This window comes from Neolamprologus multifasciatus, chromosome 9, assembly GCF_963576455.1.
Source record: "Neolamprologus multifasciatus chromosome 9, fNeoMul1.2, whole genome shotgun sequence".
Classification (NCBI taxonomy): domain Eukaryota; kingdom Metazoa; phylum Chordata; class Actinopteri; order Cichliformes; family Cichlidae; genus Neolamprologus; species Neolamprologus multifasciatus.
The window spans coordinates 28,467,982-28,482,372 of record NC_140447.1 but is presented as its reverse complement, the minus strand read 5'-3'; the positions used below and the strand labels follow the sequence as shown (position 1 = coordinate 28,482,372).

At 40.3% G+C, this 14,391-nt stretch overlaps 2 protein-coding genes across 6 annotated transcripts in view; one reads left to right on the top strand and one right to left on the bottom strand.

The window, feature by feature from the left end:
- Nucleotides 1-14,391, top strand: part of LOC146511717 (uncharacterized) — a 237,844-nt gene that overhangs the window by 54,195 nt on the left and 169,258 nt on the right. The gene's annotated exons all lie outside the window — the stretch shown is intronic.
- The window catches only part of LOC146511728 (uncharacterized), a 44,828-nt gene that overhangs the window by 10,133 nt on the left and 20,304 nt on the right, over nucleotides 1-14,391 (bottom strand). Inside the window, exons 2-3 of one of the 4 annotated variants that reach the window (XM_085172338.1) lie at nucleotides 11,938-11,981; nucleotides 11,003-11,108 (exon numbers count right to left, since the gene is read on the bottom strand). In XM_085172338.1, coding sequence (XP_085028464.1) covers nucleotides 11,003-11,020 — 18 coding nt within the window. In that variant the 5' untranslated portion in view covers nucleotides 11,021-11,108; nucleotides 11,938-11,981. Of the gene's footprint in view, nucleotides 1-8,364; nucleotides 9,466-11,002; nucleotides 14,005-14,391 lie in introns of those variants that run through there. The other 3 variants (XM_085172339.1, XM_085172340.1, XM_085172337.1) reach the window with 3 other exon arrangements.

Sequence of the window (14,391 nt, the reverse complement as noted above, 5' to 3'; positions counted from 1 at the left end):
AGTGCACAAGATGTAAAACAATGTATTCGTTTTTTAAGCCATTCGCCGAGTCCACGTCAAGATGCCATTTATTTAAGAGTCTAATGATTTTTTAAATTCAAATTGTGCAAACTTCAACGCAGTAACATTGACAATAGAACACTAGAACTCATTTTTGTTGGACACAAGAACAACTCGAGCATGTTTTTCGGGAGCTGAACTAGGGCTTACACGTTGGCTGTGCCCCTGCATGGGACCAGTGCGAGGTTGTGCGGCAAATCCCGGCGTGGAGGGTCCAGACACTCCCACGGCGCAGACTTTGATGTCCCCACAGAGCGTTTCTGGTGTGGCTTATGCAAAAGAGACAATACAGCGTGTTTCTCTGCTCCCGGTAAGCATGTCTGTTGTAGCCTGCACTTTATAATTGTCTCTTTGATTATTCAAACAGTGTTTAAAATGTGACTCGTTTGTTATCCAAAAACATTTTATTTATTTTACTGATTTAAAATTATATGTATATATCTGAATTTTTTTTTTTTTTTTTTTTTTTTTTAGCTCAAACAGACTCTTGAGCATATTCATATAGCAAATCCACATAACCAGTCTGCACCCTAATGTACATCTTTTAAGTGTATGTTAATCAGTACATGAAGCGTACCTCTGAAAAGAGTCCATCATTTGTGAATTTACTGATTTGTTTTTAACTGCAGTTTTCACAAACTGTGGATGATGAAATCCTCTTTATTTTAGAAAATGTCTTTAAACTATCGCGGTTCAAACTTACTGAGTTCCCGAGCTACTTTTTTACTATGTGAATAAACTATTCAAACTAGAAAAGATTTAAAGACACATCTTAATTGGAAAAAAGGCAAAAAATTGGGAATGAAATTTATGTGACTGTTCATCTAAAAGCCAGCAGAGAGTGAAAATCCAAGAGCTGCTGCAATCCTCTGCATTAATGATCTCTCTCAGAAGTCTTGACACGTGCTTATAACTTAAACCACAAAAAACTCAGTTACAGCTGGTAAGATTTATGGTATAAACCAGACTTTCACAGCCTGCATCTTTACAGGGTTTTTTCTGCTTTTGTTCACTCCTAGTGTGATTAAAAAACAACAAACACAGAGCCCACTAACTATTAGCCGCTTCCCCCCCCTAAACAGTCAGTTGACTGAGAGAAATGCAATCCATTATTGTGAACGCTGAAGGAGATGTGCTCCATAGTCAAACTTATATTTCCTTAACTTACATCCTATGTTCTGTTTAATTCCGACATCCCTTCATGGTTTGATGGAAAATTGGTTAAACCATTGCTCAACTTATGTCTGAATGACGGCAGATAATTCTGATGAAACTGACCCCGTAAGCACTTTGCAGCTGAGTCGAGGGCTCGTGGAAATAAAGTCAGGAGGTGTTGTAACGTCGGGTTGCGTTTAGTGGTTGAGAGGAGGCGGCAAAACACTTAGCCAAAAGAATACACACTCGCACTGGCATTGGGAATTCCACAGCGTGTTCTTTAATATACCTTCTCTTCATCAACCATATAAGCCCGGTTGAACGGCTGCAGCTTAACAAGCATAGAGCGCAGTGTTCGCACAACCCATAACGTTGCAAACAAAGGTGCCTGGAGAGGTAAAACATAAAATCTGTCCCTCCTCATGCACTAGCGTGCAAGCACATGTCCACACAATCACAGAGAGAGTCAGTGGCGCATACGGATGACAACATTAACCCTTGACTTGGGTTGTCTTAAAGAGACACCACACCATTGTGACTGTTACAGTGTCCGGCGTGAGTGCGAGTGCGGTCTGTCCATTTGGGACGTCTGGGTGATTTTCAGAAGGACAGATGTTTCTGTTCAATTCTTAAATCCATCTTTTCAAACACAAACACTATTTTAAAGCCTCTAAAGAGTAAAATATTAATGATAATTATGATAACAGTAATAAAAACAAAAGCTCTCAGATCCATCAAACCAAGCAGCAGAGAGAACAATAAGTTAAGAAAAAACTTTAACCTTGTAGACTTCATTATGTTCCAGCTGCTCTACAGACGCTGTGACCTCGAACTTAAGCAGGTCGTAAAGTATGTGCAACTCAATAACTTCATAATTACACCCTGTGGTATTTAGGCAGCAGAACAACTAAGAATAACAACTACAAATAATGTTTTTAGGTTTCTGTTGTACTGCAAGGTTCTGTACAGGAGAACCAAACCAAGAGCAAATATTACGTCTCATTTACACCTGAGCACGAAGAGCCATCAAAATTTAGCAAATTTATTAATCTTTGTTTAGATGGTCTGGTCTGGTCCTTTATTTATACACTTCAGTGAGCGTTTGTTCCATACATTAAAATGTGGAGGTGTACGTGTGTGTGTGTCAGAGTGTGACCCCATAAACGACTTCCCTAAACCTGCTGGTCTGGAGGTCCAGCAGTTCATCTAAACAAAAGGCACTTAGACTAAGACAGATATAACTACATTAATCCTACCGTAAAACAATAAGACAAGGTACAACCTTTCCCATGCTCCTAGGATGTGGGGGTGAACGCCAGAACACGTGTTGTTACAGAATGTTACAGACCTCCCAGGATGAGACATTCTTTTAATATGCCACCAACTATATACTTCTAAACACAAATGATTACATGCAGTATTCTACCATATGCAAACGTATATCATTAAAAGATTATACGGACTACTAAATACAATTTTCCATTGACGACATGTCAGAGTTTCAAAGGTTAAACATGAGTTTCCAAAACGTTTTGCTGGAGAACAATGAACTATTTGACTGAGTTTCAATTATTTACAGACGAGCAAAACCAGGACAGAGAAAAAAGGACAAAACTGACAGAAAATAAGATCCCATGTAAATCTGTATTATGTAGAAGTTCCCACTAACTATTAGCCGCTTCCCCCCCCCCAAACAGTCAGTTGACTGAGAGAAATGCAATCCATTATTGTGAACGCTGAAGGAGATGTGCTCCATAGTCAAACTTATATTTCCTTAACTTACATCCTATGTTCTGTTTAATTCCGACATCCCTTCATGGTTTGATGGAAAATTGGTTAAACCATTGCTCAACTTATGTCTGAATGACGGCAGATAATTCTGATGAAACTGACCCCGTAAGCACTTTGCAGCTGAGTCGAGAGCTCGTGGAAATAAAGTCAGGAGGTGTTGTAACGTCGGGTTGCGTTTAGTGGTTGAGAGGAGGCGGCAAAACACTTAGCCAAAAGAATACACACTCGCACTGGCATTGGGAATTCCACAGCGTGTTCTTTAATATACCTTCTCTTCATCAACCATATAAGCCCGGTTGAACGGCTGCAGCTTAACAAGCATAGAGCGCAGTGTTCGCACAACCCATAACGTTGCAAACAAAGGTGCCTGGAGAGGTAAAACATAAAATCCGTCCCTCCTCATGCACTAGCGTGCAAGCACATGTCCACACAATCACAGAGAGAGTCAGTGGCGCATACGGATGACAACATTAACCCTTGACTTGGGTTGTCTTAAAGAGACACCACACCATTGTGACTGTTACAGTGTCCGGCGTGAGTGCGAGTGCGGTCTGTCCATTTGGGACGTCTGACAGACACTCTAGTGCAACTCAGAGTGTGAGCAGCAACTCCTGTATACTAAACATAAGAAAAGTAATTTGTAGTGCTTGACTTTTTTTTTAAACCGAGATTCCAGGGATCATGCTTATATGGTTTTCTTTTATTCAAAAACAGGTTAGTTTAGCGATCGTGTAACTGTGTCCTTGACCTTTTTACCAGCTTGAGAAGTTGGTTCCCTGGTGCAGATATTTGGGATGGTTCCAATGCTGAGTCTCCAAATGCATACAAAAGGATATTTTCTACGTTATTTCTTAAATGTGTATAAATGGGATGGGATGATGTTCGATAAAAGTAATAAACAATAAATGGACTGGTTCTTATATAGCGCTTTTCTACTCTTTCCGAGCACTCAAAGCGCTTTATACAGCCAATTCATTCACCCAATCACTTCTAAACTTAAGTGCTAAGTAGCTAACATTCATACACATTCACACTCCGATGGATGCATCGGAGAGTAACATGGGGTTAGTATCTTGCCCAAGGATATTTGGCATGCAGACTGGAGCAGCCTGGGATTGAACCACCGACCTTCTGGTTAGTGGCTGATCCGCTCTGCCACCTGAGCTACAGCCACCCCAAATGTAAATCTGTTTTTTTAACTTTGCAGACTCATTTACCCACTCCAGTGACAGCGATAAAAAAAGATCATGGCTTTAAAGAGATTGCATTACATTTTGTTTTTTGCTACATTAATAACTTTTCCAACTCTGATTCTCTGCAGGACCAACGCGGACATCAGTTTAGACTGAAATCCAGTTCCGACGGCATACGCAACATGTTCAAGCTGGCACGGAGGCATCTTTCTTTCAGCTTAACGAGTGAACCGTCAACTCGTTCAAACACACGTTAAAGTCTGTTTGGCTCGACACCACCGAACAGAGGCAGCAATATAACATCACTAACATTAACAGTGCAGTGAATCCTGCTTGTGCCGTGATATTCAGGACTGCAAACCGAGCAGCATCACTGACTTTCAGCTTGTTGTGTTTGTGGATATATGACTGACTTTAATTATCCATAAAATCATCACATTCTCTGTAAGATTAAGGTCGACTATTGAACAGAGAATATTTTAAAGTAAAGGCTTTAAAACCAAGTTAGTACAAACATCACTAATGTCACATAACTTTGCCGACATGTGGCCAACAGTAATGTTTTAATGTTCTTCATTATTAAACATTTGCACATAAATAAGTGACATAATATTCAGTAAGGCAAGGCAAGTTTATTTATATAGCACAACAAGGTCATTCAAAGTGCTTTAAAGAGACATTAAAAAACAAAAACAAATAAAAAGCATGATTTATTAAATTGATTAAAAAGAATTTAAGCTTAAAAGTGTGGATTTGGTGCTTTATTCAAATGCAGCTGAGAACAGGTGAGTCTTCAACCTGGATTTAAATAAACTGAGTGTTTCAGCTGATCTGAGGCTTTCTTGGGGTTTGTTCCAGATATATGGAGCATAAAAGCTGAATGCAGCTTCTCCGTGTCTGGTTCTGACTCTGGGAACTGATTAAAAAAAACGGATCCAGGTGACCTGAGGGATCTGGAAGGTTCATACTGGGTGAGGAGGTCACTGATGTATTTTGGTCCTAAACCATTCAGAACTTTATAGACCAGCATCAGAACTTCAAAGTCTATCCTCTGACGGACAGGCAGCCAGAGTGAAGACCTCAGAGCTGGACTGGTGTGGTCCACTTTTTTGGTCTTAGTGAGGACTCGAGCAGCAGAGTTCTGAATGAGCTGTAGTTGTCTGACTGCTTTTTTAGGTAGACTTGTAAAGATGCTGTTACAGTAATCAAGCCTACTAAAAATGAATGCATGGACTAGTTTTTCCAGGTCCTGTTGAGATATCATATCAGTACTTACTTTTAAACGTTTACTCTTTGGCCGCTCCACTTCCACCGTTTTTTTTTGGCAAAATTATCCACACCCACGCCGCGCTATGCAATCTGGGATATGTTGGGCCACGAAGTCTACACCAACACATCCTTAAAATTCAGGGAAATGAAGGACGCATTTGAGGGCCGCATTTCGAGCAGCCTTTGAATTGGGACAGCCTTCGTCACGTTGCTGTGGCGTAATCGGCCTTAAAATGAGGCCTTTAAGGCTGCAGACCCTGAATTGGGATACAGACCAGGAGTGACATGTTTAGCCACATGTTCTCCTTAAGTTGCTGGCTGTCTGAGTGGTGTCCAAGAAACGATGTGGGCTTCATAGATAATTGGCAAAAATTCTGGAGGAAACCTGGTCTTGTTAGGAGAGACGACATCGATCCCACTTTGGATGGAGCAGCTCTCATTTCTAGAAATATGGACAAATTTATTAAACCCCCTAAAATATGACTATCCAGAGCTGGGACCAGGAAGCAGAGTTGCAGTCTTACACGCCTCTCTGCAGCTTCTCTCCTCCTGAAACGACAGCCTCAACACAGCATTTAATCTGTTATTAGAATATTAAATATTTCACTTTAATGTTGCAACTATGCGGTCACTTCTGTCTTTAAACAAAATATTTTCCAACTACAGAAATCATGAAATCCAAACTAAAGTGTTACTGTTGCTTTATGCATTTTATATAAATAATCGATGATGGTACTGACATGAAGGAAGAGAAAGTTACAGGTTGCATCCTTTGAGTTGGTCTCCGTGCCTTTGGGCGATTTTCAGAAGGACAGATGTTTCTGTTCAATTCTTAAATCAATTTTTTCAAACACAAACACTATTTTAAAGCTTCTAAAGAGTAAAATATTAATGATAATTATAATAACAGTAATAAAAACAAAAGCTCTCAGATCCATCAAATCAACTAGCAGAAAGAACAATAAGTTAAGAGAAAACTTTAACCTTGTAGACTTCATTATGTTCCAGCTGCTCTACAGACGCTGTGACCTCGAACTTAAGCAGGTCGTAAAGTATGTGCAACTCAATAACTTCATAATTACACCCTGTGGTATTTAGGCAGCAGAACAACTAAGAATAACAACTACAAATAATGTTTTTAGGTTTCTGTTGTACTGCAAGGTTCTGTACAGGAGAACCAAACCAAGAGCAAATATTACGTCTCATTTACACCTGAGCACGAAGAGCCATCAAAATTTAGCAAATTGAATCATCTTTGTTTAGATGCAAGAAGAATCATATAGAAATGAAAAAGTATTAATATAAATCCAGAGCAAAGATATCCTCTAAATCAGCGTAGCACATGTGCAGCTGCTGGGATTCACTTAAGCATTCGGCTCGTTGCTGTTGCAGATTTTTCTCTCGCTGTTCTGGCTCACAGCGCTTCAAGCACAAAAATAAATATCCCCAAAGGTGTGAAAGGGAGCTAATTATTAAGAGTATTGTTACTCTCCCCAGGAGTAGTCCAGCAGTAGGAATCAGTCCAATAACAAGGTGTGTAACATCTAGCAGGGTGACAGAAAAACCCAGGGTAACTTCTAAGGACCTCAACGTCTCTCTCACATTGTGTTTTTTAAACATGTTTCCATTTGTCGCTTCAGTCTTCACTCTGTAATACATGAAGAGAAATCATGGATGAAACAATTTCTCATGAAACCAGGGGTGTGGTCCAACAGTCAGTTTTGGTGAGGAAGGTTCCTAACTGAGAGAAGTGACCCAGAAGTATCTGTGTAGCAGCCACAATGAAAAAAGATCATGAGCTTTATTAACTGATCAAAGTCTATTCTTCCATCTTCTGTATTATTCAGTTTGCATTGGTAATGCAGAAGTTCAGCCCAGCAACCAATTCAGTTCAACACAAGTTTAAATGATTCTATCTGAACTCTGTGGAGCCTGATCTCAAGCTTTTTGAGTCTGACACTGAAACCAGAGGATCTTTCTGTCTCTTCAGATTCACTGTGATGGGAGTGATTTCAGCCCTGAGTGATCACGCTGATGTTTGCACAGAGCAGACAATGAGGTGAATGTTTTGGCACATTGGTAACAGTGAAACAGTTTATTAGTAACGTGGGATCGTTTGTGTTCGGAGTATGAACTGAGATTCCTGAAGCTCTTGTCACACTGGTCACAGCTGTAGTTTCCTTCCACGTGTGCACGTTCATGCCTGTTACGATGACTTGAACGTGAGAAGCTTTTGTCACAGTGTCTGCACTTGTATGGTTTCTCTCCCGTGTGGACTCGTTTGTGTGATTTAAGCTTACTTGCAGTGGTGAAGGATGACCCACACTGATCACAGAGGTGCTTTTTGACCCCACTGTGAATCAGTTCATGTTGTTTTAAGTGATGTGATGTGATGAAGCTTCTCCCACATTCTTTGCAGTATTTCAGTTTGTCTCCAGTGTGTCTACGTTGATGTATTTTTAGGTCAGCTTGCCAACTGAAAGTTTTTCCACAGAGGTCACAACGAAAGTCTTTCCCACCACCACAGTGATGACAGGGTTGAGAACTGGATCCATCTGTGTCGCTCTGCTTCTAAACAAAGACACAAAGACAGTGTAAGTCAGTCCTTCAACATTTTTATCCTGAACGTCGCCTGGAATAAAGAGCATCTCTGCAGACGTCCAATTACATTTTACTGTTTCAGTTAACACACTCAGTTTACTGGGCTGCAATAACTACAATACTTCCACCATAATACTACAGTAATACTAAAATCATAACTGAAATGAAAATCTGAATAATCACTCAGAGCTGCTTTTCCATGAAGTAGAATTGCTAACATGCTAACACAATTTAATGAGCAGAGTTGTTTCAAACAGTCAGGCTAAAATGACAAGATAACAATATAAACACATACCTCACAGTAACTGCACTTGTAGAGTTTCTTTCTGGTGTGGATCTGTTGGTGTTGTCTCAGGGAATGTGGAGATTTAAAAGTCTTCTCACACAGGTCACATTTATAAGGTCGTCCCTCAGTGTGGGTAAACATGTGTCGTTGTAAGTGTTGGTCTGTAGCAAAGTATTTGCCACACTGTTCACAGCAGTACACATCATGTCTGGTGTGAATTCGTAGGTGTTTATTTCGGTGGCCTCTCTGGCTGAAAGTTTTTCCACAAATGTCACAGCTGTATGCCTTAATTCCAGAGTGGGTAACTAGATGATTCTGTAAGTAGCTACTGCGATTAAAAGCTCTGCCACACTGATCACAGCTGTACGCTTTAACTCCACTGTGGATGAGTTGGTGTTGTTTTAGGGAATCCTTCCTGGAAAAAGACTTTCCACACAAGTCACAGCTGAACGGTCTCTCTCCAGTGTGGATGACCTGATGCTTTTTTAGTGAAGCCTTCTCAGTAAACTCCTTCCCACACTCGTCACAGCTGTACGCTTTAACTCCACTGTGGATGAGTTCGTGCCGTTTTAGGGAATCCTTCAAGGAAAAAGACTTTCCACACAAGTCACAGCTGAACGGTCTCTCTCCAGTGTGGATGAACTGATGAAGTTTTAGTGAATTCTTCAGAGCAAAATCCTTCCCACAAATGTCACAGCTGTATGCCTTAATTCCAGAGTGGGTAACTAGATGACTCTGTAAGCTCCTACTGCAATTAAAAGCTCTGCCACACTGATCACAGCTGTACGCTTTAACTCCACTGTGGATGAGTTGGTGTTGTTTTAGGTGACCCTTCCTGGAAAAAGACTTTCCACACTCGTCACAGCTGTACACTTTAACTCCACTGTGGATGAGTTGGTGTTTTTTTAGGGAATCCTTCCAGGAAAAAGACTTTCCACACAAGTCACAGCTGAACGGTCTCTCTCCAGTGTGGATGACCTGATGAAGTTTTAGTGAATTCTTCCTAGTAAAATGCTTCCCACACTCGTCACAGGTGTGTTTTTTCTCTCTCTTTCTTCTGTGAGGTTTGTCGGCCTCCTGAGAGCGCTGACTTCTCGCTTCATGTTGGTCCTGCAGTGACAGAGATACAAACAGAGGCAGTGAGTGAAATGCAGTCGTGGAACAAACTGAACCTTCAAACTCCCTCCATCAACACTAGTTTTAAACCTGAAGGTGGAGTGTGGCACCAAACACCTTAAAGGTCTCTTATCCCCACCTGCTGGTAGTTCTAACACATTACATCCAACCTGGTGTTAAAAAGAATTCATGACTGTTTAAACACTAAAATCATGCCCATCCCTCCTGATTGTACACACACACACACACACACACACTAAATTATTATTTTATCATTTATATTATAGTGTTGTTTCCTATTACATCTTTCTTTAATTTTTATAGATTTATACATAATTATTCAGTGATAATAAATCCTATGTTTGGGGTGATCGTGGCTCAAGAGTTGGGAGTTCGCCTTGTAATCGGAAGGTTGCCGGTTCGAGCCCCGGCTCGGACAGTCTCGGTCGTTGTGTCCTTGGGCAAGACACTTCACCTACCGCCTACTGGTGATGGCCAGAAGGGCCGATGGCGCGATATGGCAGCCTCGCTTCTGTCAGTCTGCCCCAGGGCAGCTGTGGCTACAACTGTAGCTTGCCTCCACCAGTGTATGAATGTGAGAGTGAATGGGTGGATGACTGGACGTGTAAAAGCGCTTTGGGGTCTCTAGGCGGGACTAGTAAAAGCGCTATACAAATACAGGCCATTTACCATTTATCTATGTTTGTTTATTCAAAAAGAACCCCATTAGCTTCCACAACAGATGTTGCTCATCTTCCGTCAAATACAATCACATAAAATATTATACAATAAAGTGGATTCAATTTGGCTCTTACATCCACAGTGAGGTTTCACAATTGTTAAAATATAAGCAATCAATAATAATAATAATAATATCAATAACATTCAGGCACATTACACAAATTTCAAAAAGAAATAATCTCTTACAATATTTACAACAACTAAAAGCTCTGTAAATCGGCTTTTAAGTGGTCATTGAAGTTTTGAATAGTTTGAATAATTCTCTAATTTTATAAGGCAATTTATTCCACTTAAAAGATGCTCTAAATATAACAGTTTTACAAAAAGTTACTTTGTTTTTAATTTGTGATAACAATATAACTGACGATATAATTGACACTAGACAAAATACTTTACAACTCCACAACTTTATTAAAAAACTCATCAATATATTTTCAGTTAAACAAGCAGCTGTTTTTATGTGCATTAAAGTTATATAAAAATTTAACAGTGCAAATGCAAATTGCTTGCTGACAGTTAAACCAAAAGGATTTTCCAGAGGAAATTGGCTGACATTTGCTCCAAGGCATTTGCATTTGCACTGTTAAATTTTTTATATAACTTTAATGCACATAAAAAACAGCTGCTTGTTTAAGTGAAAATACATTGATAGGTTTTTTAATAAAGTTGCAAGGTTGTAAAGTATTTTGTCTAGTGTCAATTATATCGTCAGCTATATCGTTATCGCAAATTTTCAAAATATATATCTTGATAAATATTTTTGGTCATATCGCCCTGCTCTGTCTGTCACCTTCTGTGTTGAGCTCATCGTTTTCTCTGTAGTGGCTGAGCTGAGTCCAAGTAGCTGAAAATGTTCCTCTGCTGCTCCGTCAGACTCTTCTCCTCCTGCTGATCAGCTGGGACACAAAACAGATCTTTGTTAGGCTCCACACTGCACTGAAGAGTCAAAGTGTCTCATATGTTCATCTCACAAGTAAAAGAACACATTTTTGTTTCCCGAGGTGGGCAACTTATTGGAAACAAACACAAAAGGTTTGAGCACCGATACCTGGCATTGCTGGCATTGAAAGATGCAATGCCAGCAATGTGGATTGTCAAGACTAAAACCAATCATTAAGCAAAGACAACAGGGATCATTTGTTTCTGTTTATTTAGCATTCACAACATTTGTAGTTGCCTTCTGTACAGGGGAAGTCCACGCACACTGTGTGGTACCGCCATCCGCAGAAGGTGCATTCAATCTCTGTAAGAAAAACTAGATTGTCTGAGACTGTGAAATGATATTAACAAAAGGAGAGGTGATTTGTAAAACTTCAAGTGTATGATAAGGTGAAAACAAATACACAATTGCATGTCATGTAGCTGAAGGTTTTTTTTCTTCTTCTTTTGGAAGACCTGAAAACACTGAAAGTTACAAATGTATTGTGCTTGAAACAAATTCAAAATAAGTGATAAAGCCAGCTGCACATGTGTGTCACAAGTAAATCTGGCTGTATAATAAACAGAAACAAGTGATCCCTGCTGTCTTTGCTTAATGATTGGTTTGAGTCTTGACAATCCACATTGCATCTTTCAATATGTTTGAGGGTAGATTTGAATGCACCAGTGTAAGTGCAGCCACTCAGACTCTACTCAATGTGGTCATAGAAACAGGTGCAGATGTGTCACGAGTTAATCTAGTAGTAGGCTATGGCACTTGGCCACAGGTGGCAGTAGTGGACTGACCTCCATTTGAGACTGCTCCAGCTGCTCTGTGACAGTCAGTAGATCTGCTACAAATAGCAAATCATATGCAAGTTTTGGAAATTACATTATAAATATTCCTAACTTAGCCATGGCTGCCATGTTGATGCATTACCTATATTGGCTGAAAATGTTCATTTCCAGAGAAAAGACACAGGCAGACTGTGCTTACAGGATGTGATGTTACATGTTATTATGTGATGTTATTGGAATCATCATGAATAACGGGAGTGGTGATTTCTATAACTTTGTGTATATAATTTGGCATTTCTTACTGATGTAGGCCAAAAATAAATACATAATAAAATTTTATTTATTTTAAAGGTTTATTTGCAAGATACAAAAACAGACAAAATAGAAAGTTCCACATGTACTGTGGAACTTTACACACACACACACACACACACATAAAATTTATTAAGGACTGTACATTAACATAAAACTGTTGTTTTACCAGAGAAACACACACACACGGAGGGAGGGGGAGAGAGAGAGGGAGAGAGCGAGAGCGAGAGAGAGGATATGCAAACAGCTACCAAACAGTCGTCATAATTCGTCATACAATGAGAACAGGACAAATCAACAATTAACAATGACTAATTAATATTAAAATCTGTAACATAATGTATTGTTTGGAGTTTAGTCTGATTGTTTCAGGATGACCTGCCATTATCCAATCACACATCTGCTTACCTGTATCTTTTGCTTGTTTCTCCTCCTTTTCTTTTCTATTTTTTCTAAACTGAGCCCCTGATGGCTTTGAACTTTTCTTGTCCATCTTCCATTGGTTTTAATTTTGCACTCCAGTATGAACACAAATTCCCCAACCCGAGGATCACCACAACTTAACCTAACAGACCTACACCTTAGTTCACAGATTCACTTTGTCTAAGGTTTATTTCTGGGATTTCGCACAACCCAGTATTCAGATCGTGAATACATAATGGGCTTGGATTTACAACATTATGAATGAAATGTGCTCTATTTGGAAGCAGCATGTCCCCCTCCCCTTTCCAGGGGTTGTGTGTGAGACTTTAAATCATCAAACTGTAAATTATAAATTTTAAATTGTTATTGATCCCTTTACCCCTGGTCCTAAAGTGTATATTTATTTTCTTACTCTTCTTATATTTATTGTTTGTTTACTTTCACTGCTGTAACTGGAGCCTCGTCGTCTCGTCTCTCTATATACTGGACTGTATGTAGCGGAGATGACAATAAAGTTTACTTTGACTTCAGCAGCGAGCAGGCGCACCGAGGGCTCTCGCGCTCACTTTTCGTGTATAGAATAAAAAAAAACATCGGTGCAAATTATAAGTCTGTATCATAATGTCTGGTGTGTTTTATTTTGCGAGTTGGTTATTAGATGCTGCTCCAGCCAGCCAGAGACTCCCCCGCCGCCCCGCCCTCTCCTCCCTGTGCCGCAAGCAGCAGGCGCACCTCGCAAACGGAGGGCGCCCTTACTCCCAGCAAATGGGTGATAGAAAACCGATCGATGCCTACGACATTCCCAATATGCGCTGGCATGATGTCGGGGCAGCATGAGTACGAGCAATCTTATTTTAATTTTTTTTCCGATGCTTGTGATGCCCCACCACCCCACCACGATGCCGCCTCGGGCAACAGCCCGTGTCGCCCGTATCAAAAATCGCTACTGTCACAAGTTAATCTAGTAGTAGGCTATGGTACTTGGCCAGAGGTGGCGCTGGTTGACTCGACTCCATTTGAGTAGTAAACTGCACTAGTTGTGAAGCAAAAACGCTGAAATCGGAGTAATAACACGTACGAGGTGAACGATGACAAAGACAAGATTCTCCCAATCGTTTACTCTTGCTGTCCTGTGAACACCATCTGCATGAGAATATCACCAGGTAAACCCGCGATATTTTTAAACATTTTGTTGTTCTAGAGGAACAAGACTGACGGAGTGTGTTTGAGGTAACCTCACAAATGTCACAGATGACATATTTGGTGTTTATTTGCTGTTTTGTCGGTAGCAGCTCCTGAAAAGCAAGTCTGTTCAACCAACTCCAGTTAACAGCCCACGTGTACACACTGAGAACCACTGCTACAGAACAATGGCGATTTCCGTTATATGGTAACACTTGCAACTCACGTGACGCCCAGAATTGTACAATACTGATGCTTGAGAGCGCGCGTGTGATGCAAGTATGTGTAGAGTGTTGAGCGCGTGATCAGTGGTGAGAAAAACAACTCACGAAACTTGACCTTTCTATACTCGTGGCTCACTTGCACTTCTAATCTATTCGTTTGCACACTTACACACACCCAGCTGTGGTTTCCTGTTTTGCTGCACTCTGGAGAGCCTCGCCTTTAACGGTCTTCTCTCACAGAGAGCAACAGAAAACTTCACTCAAAAAACTTCGAAAAACTCAAGATTGACTGAACTCAGTTCAAAGTTACCTTGACACTTAC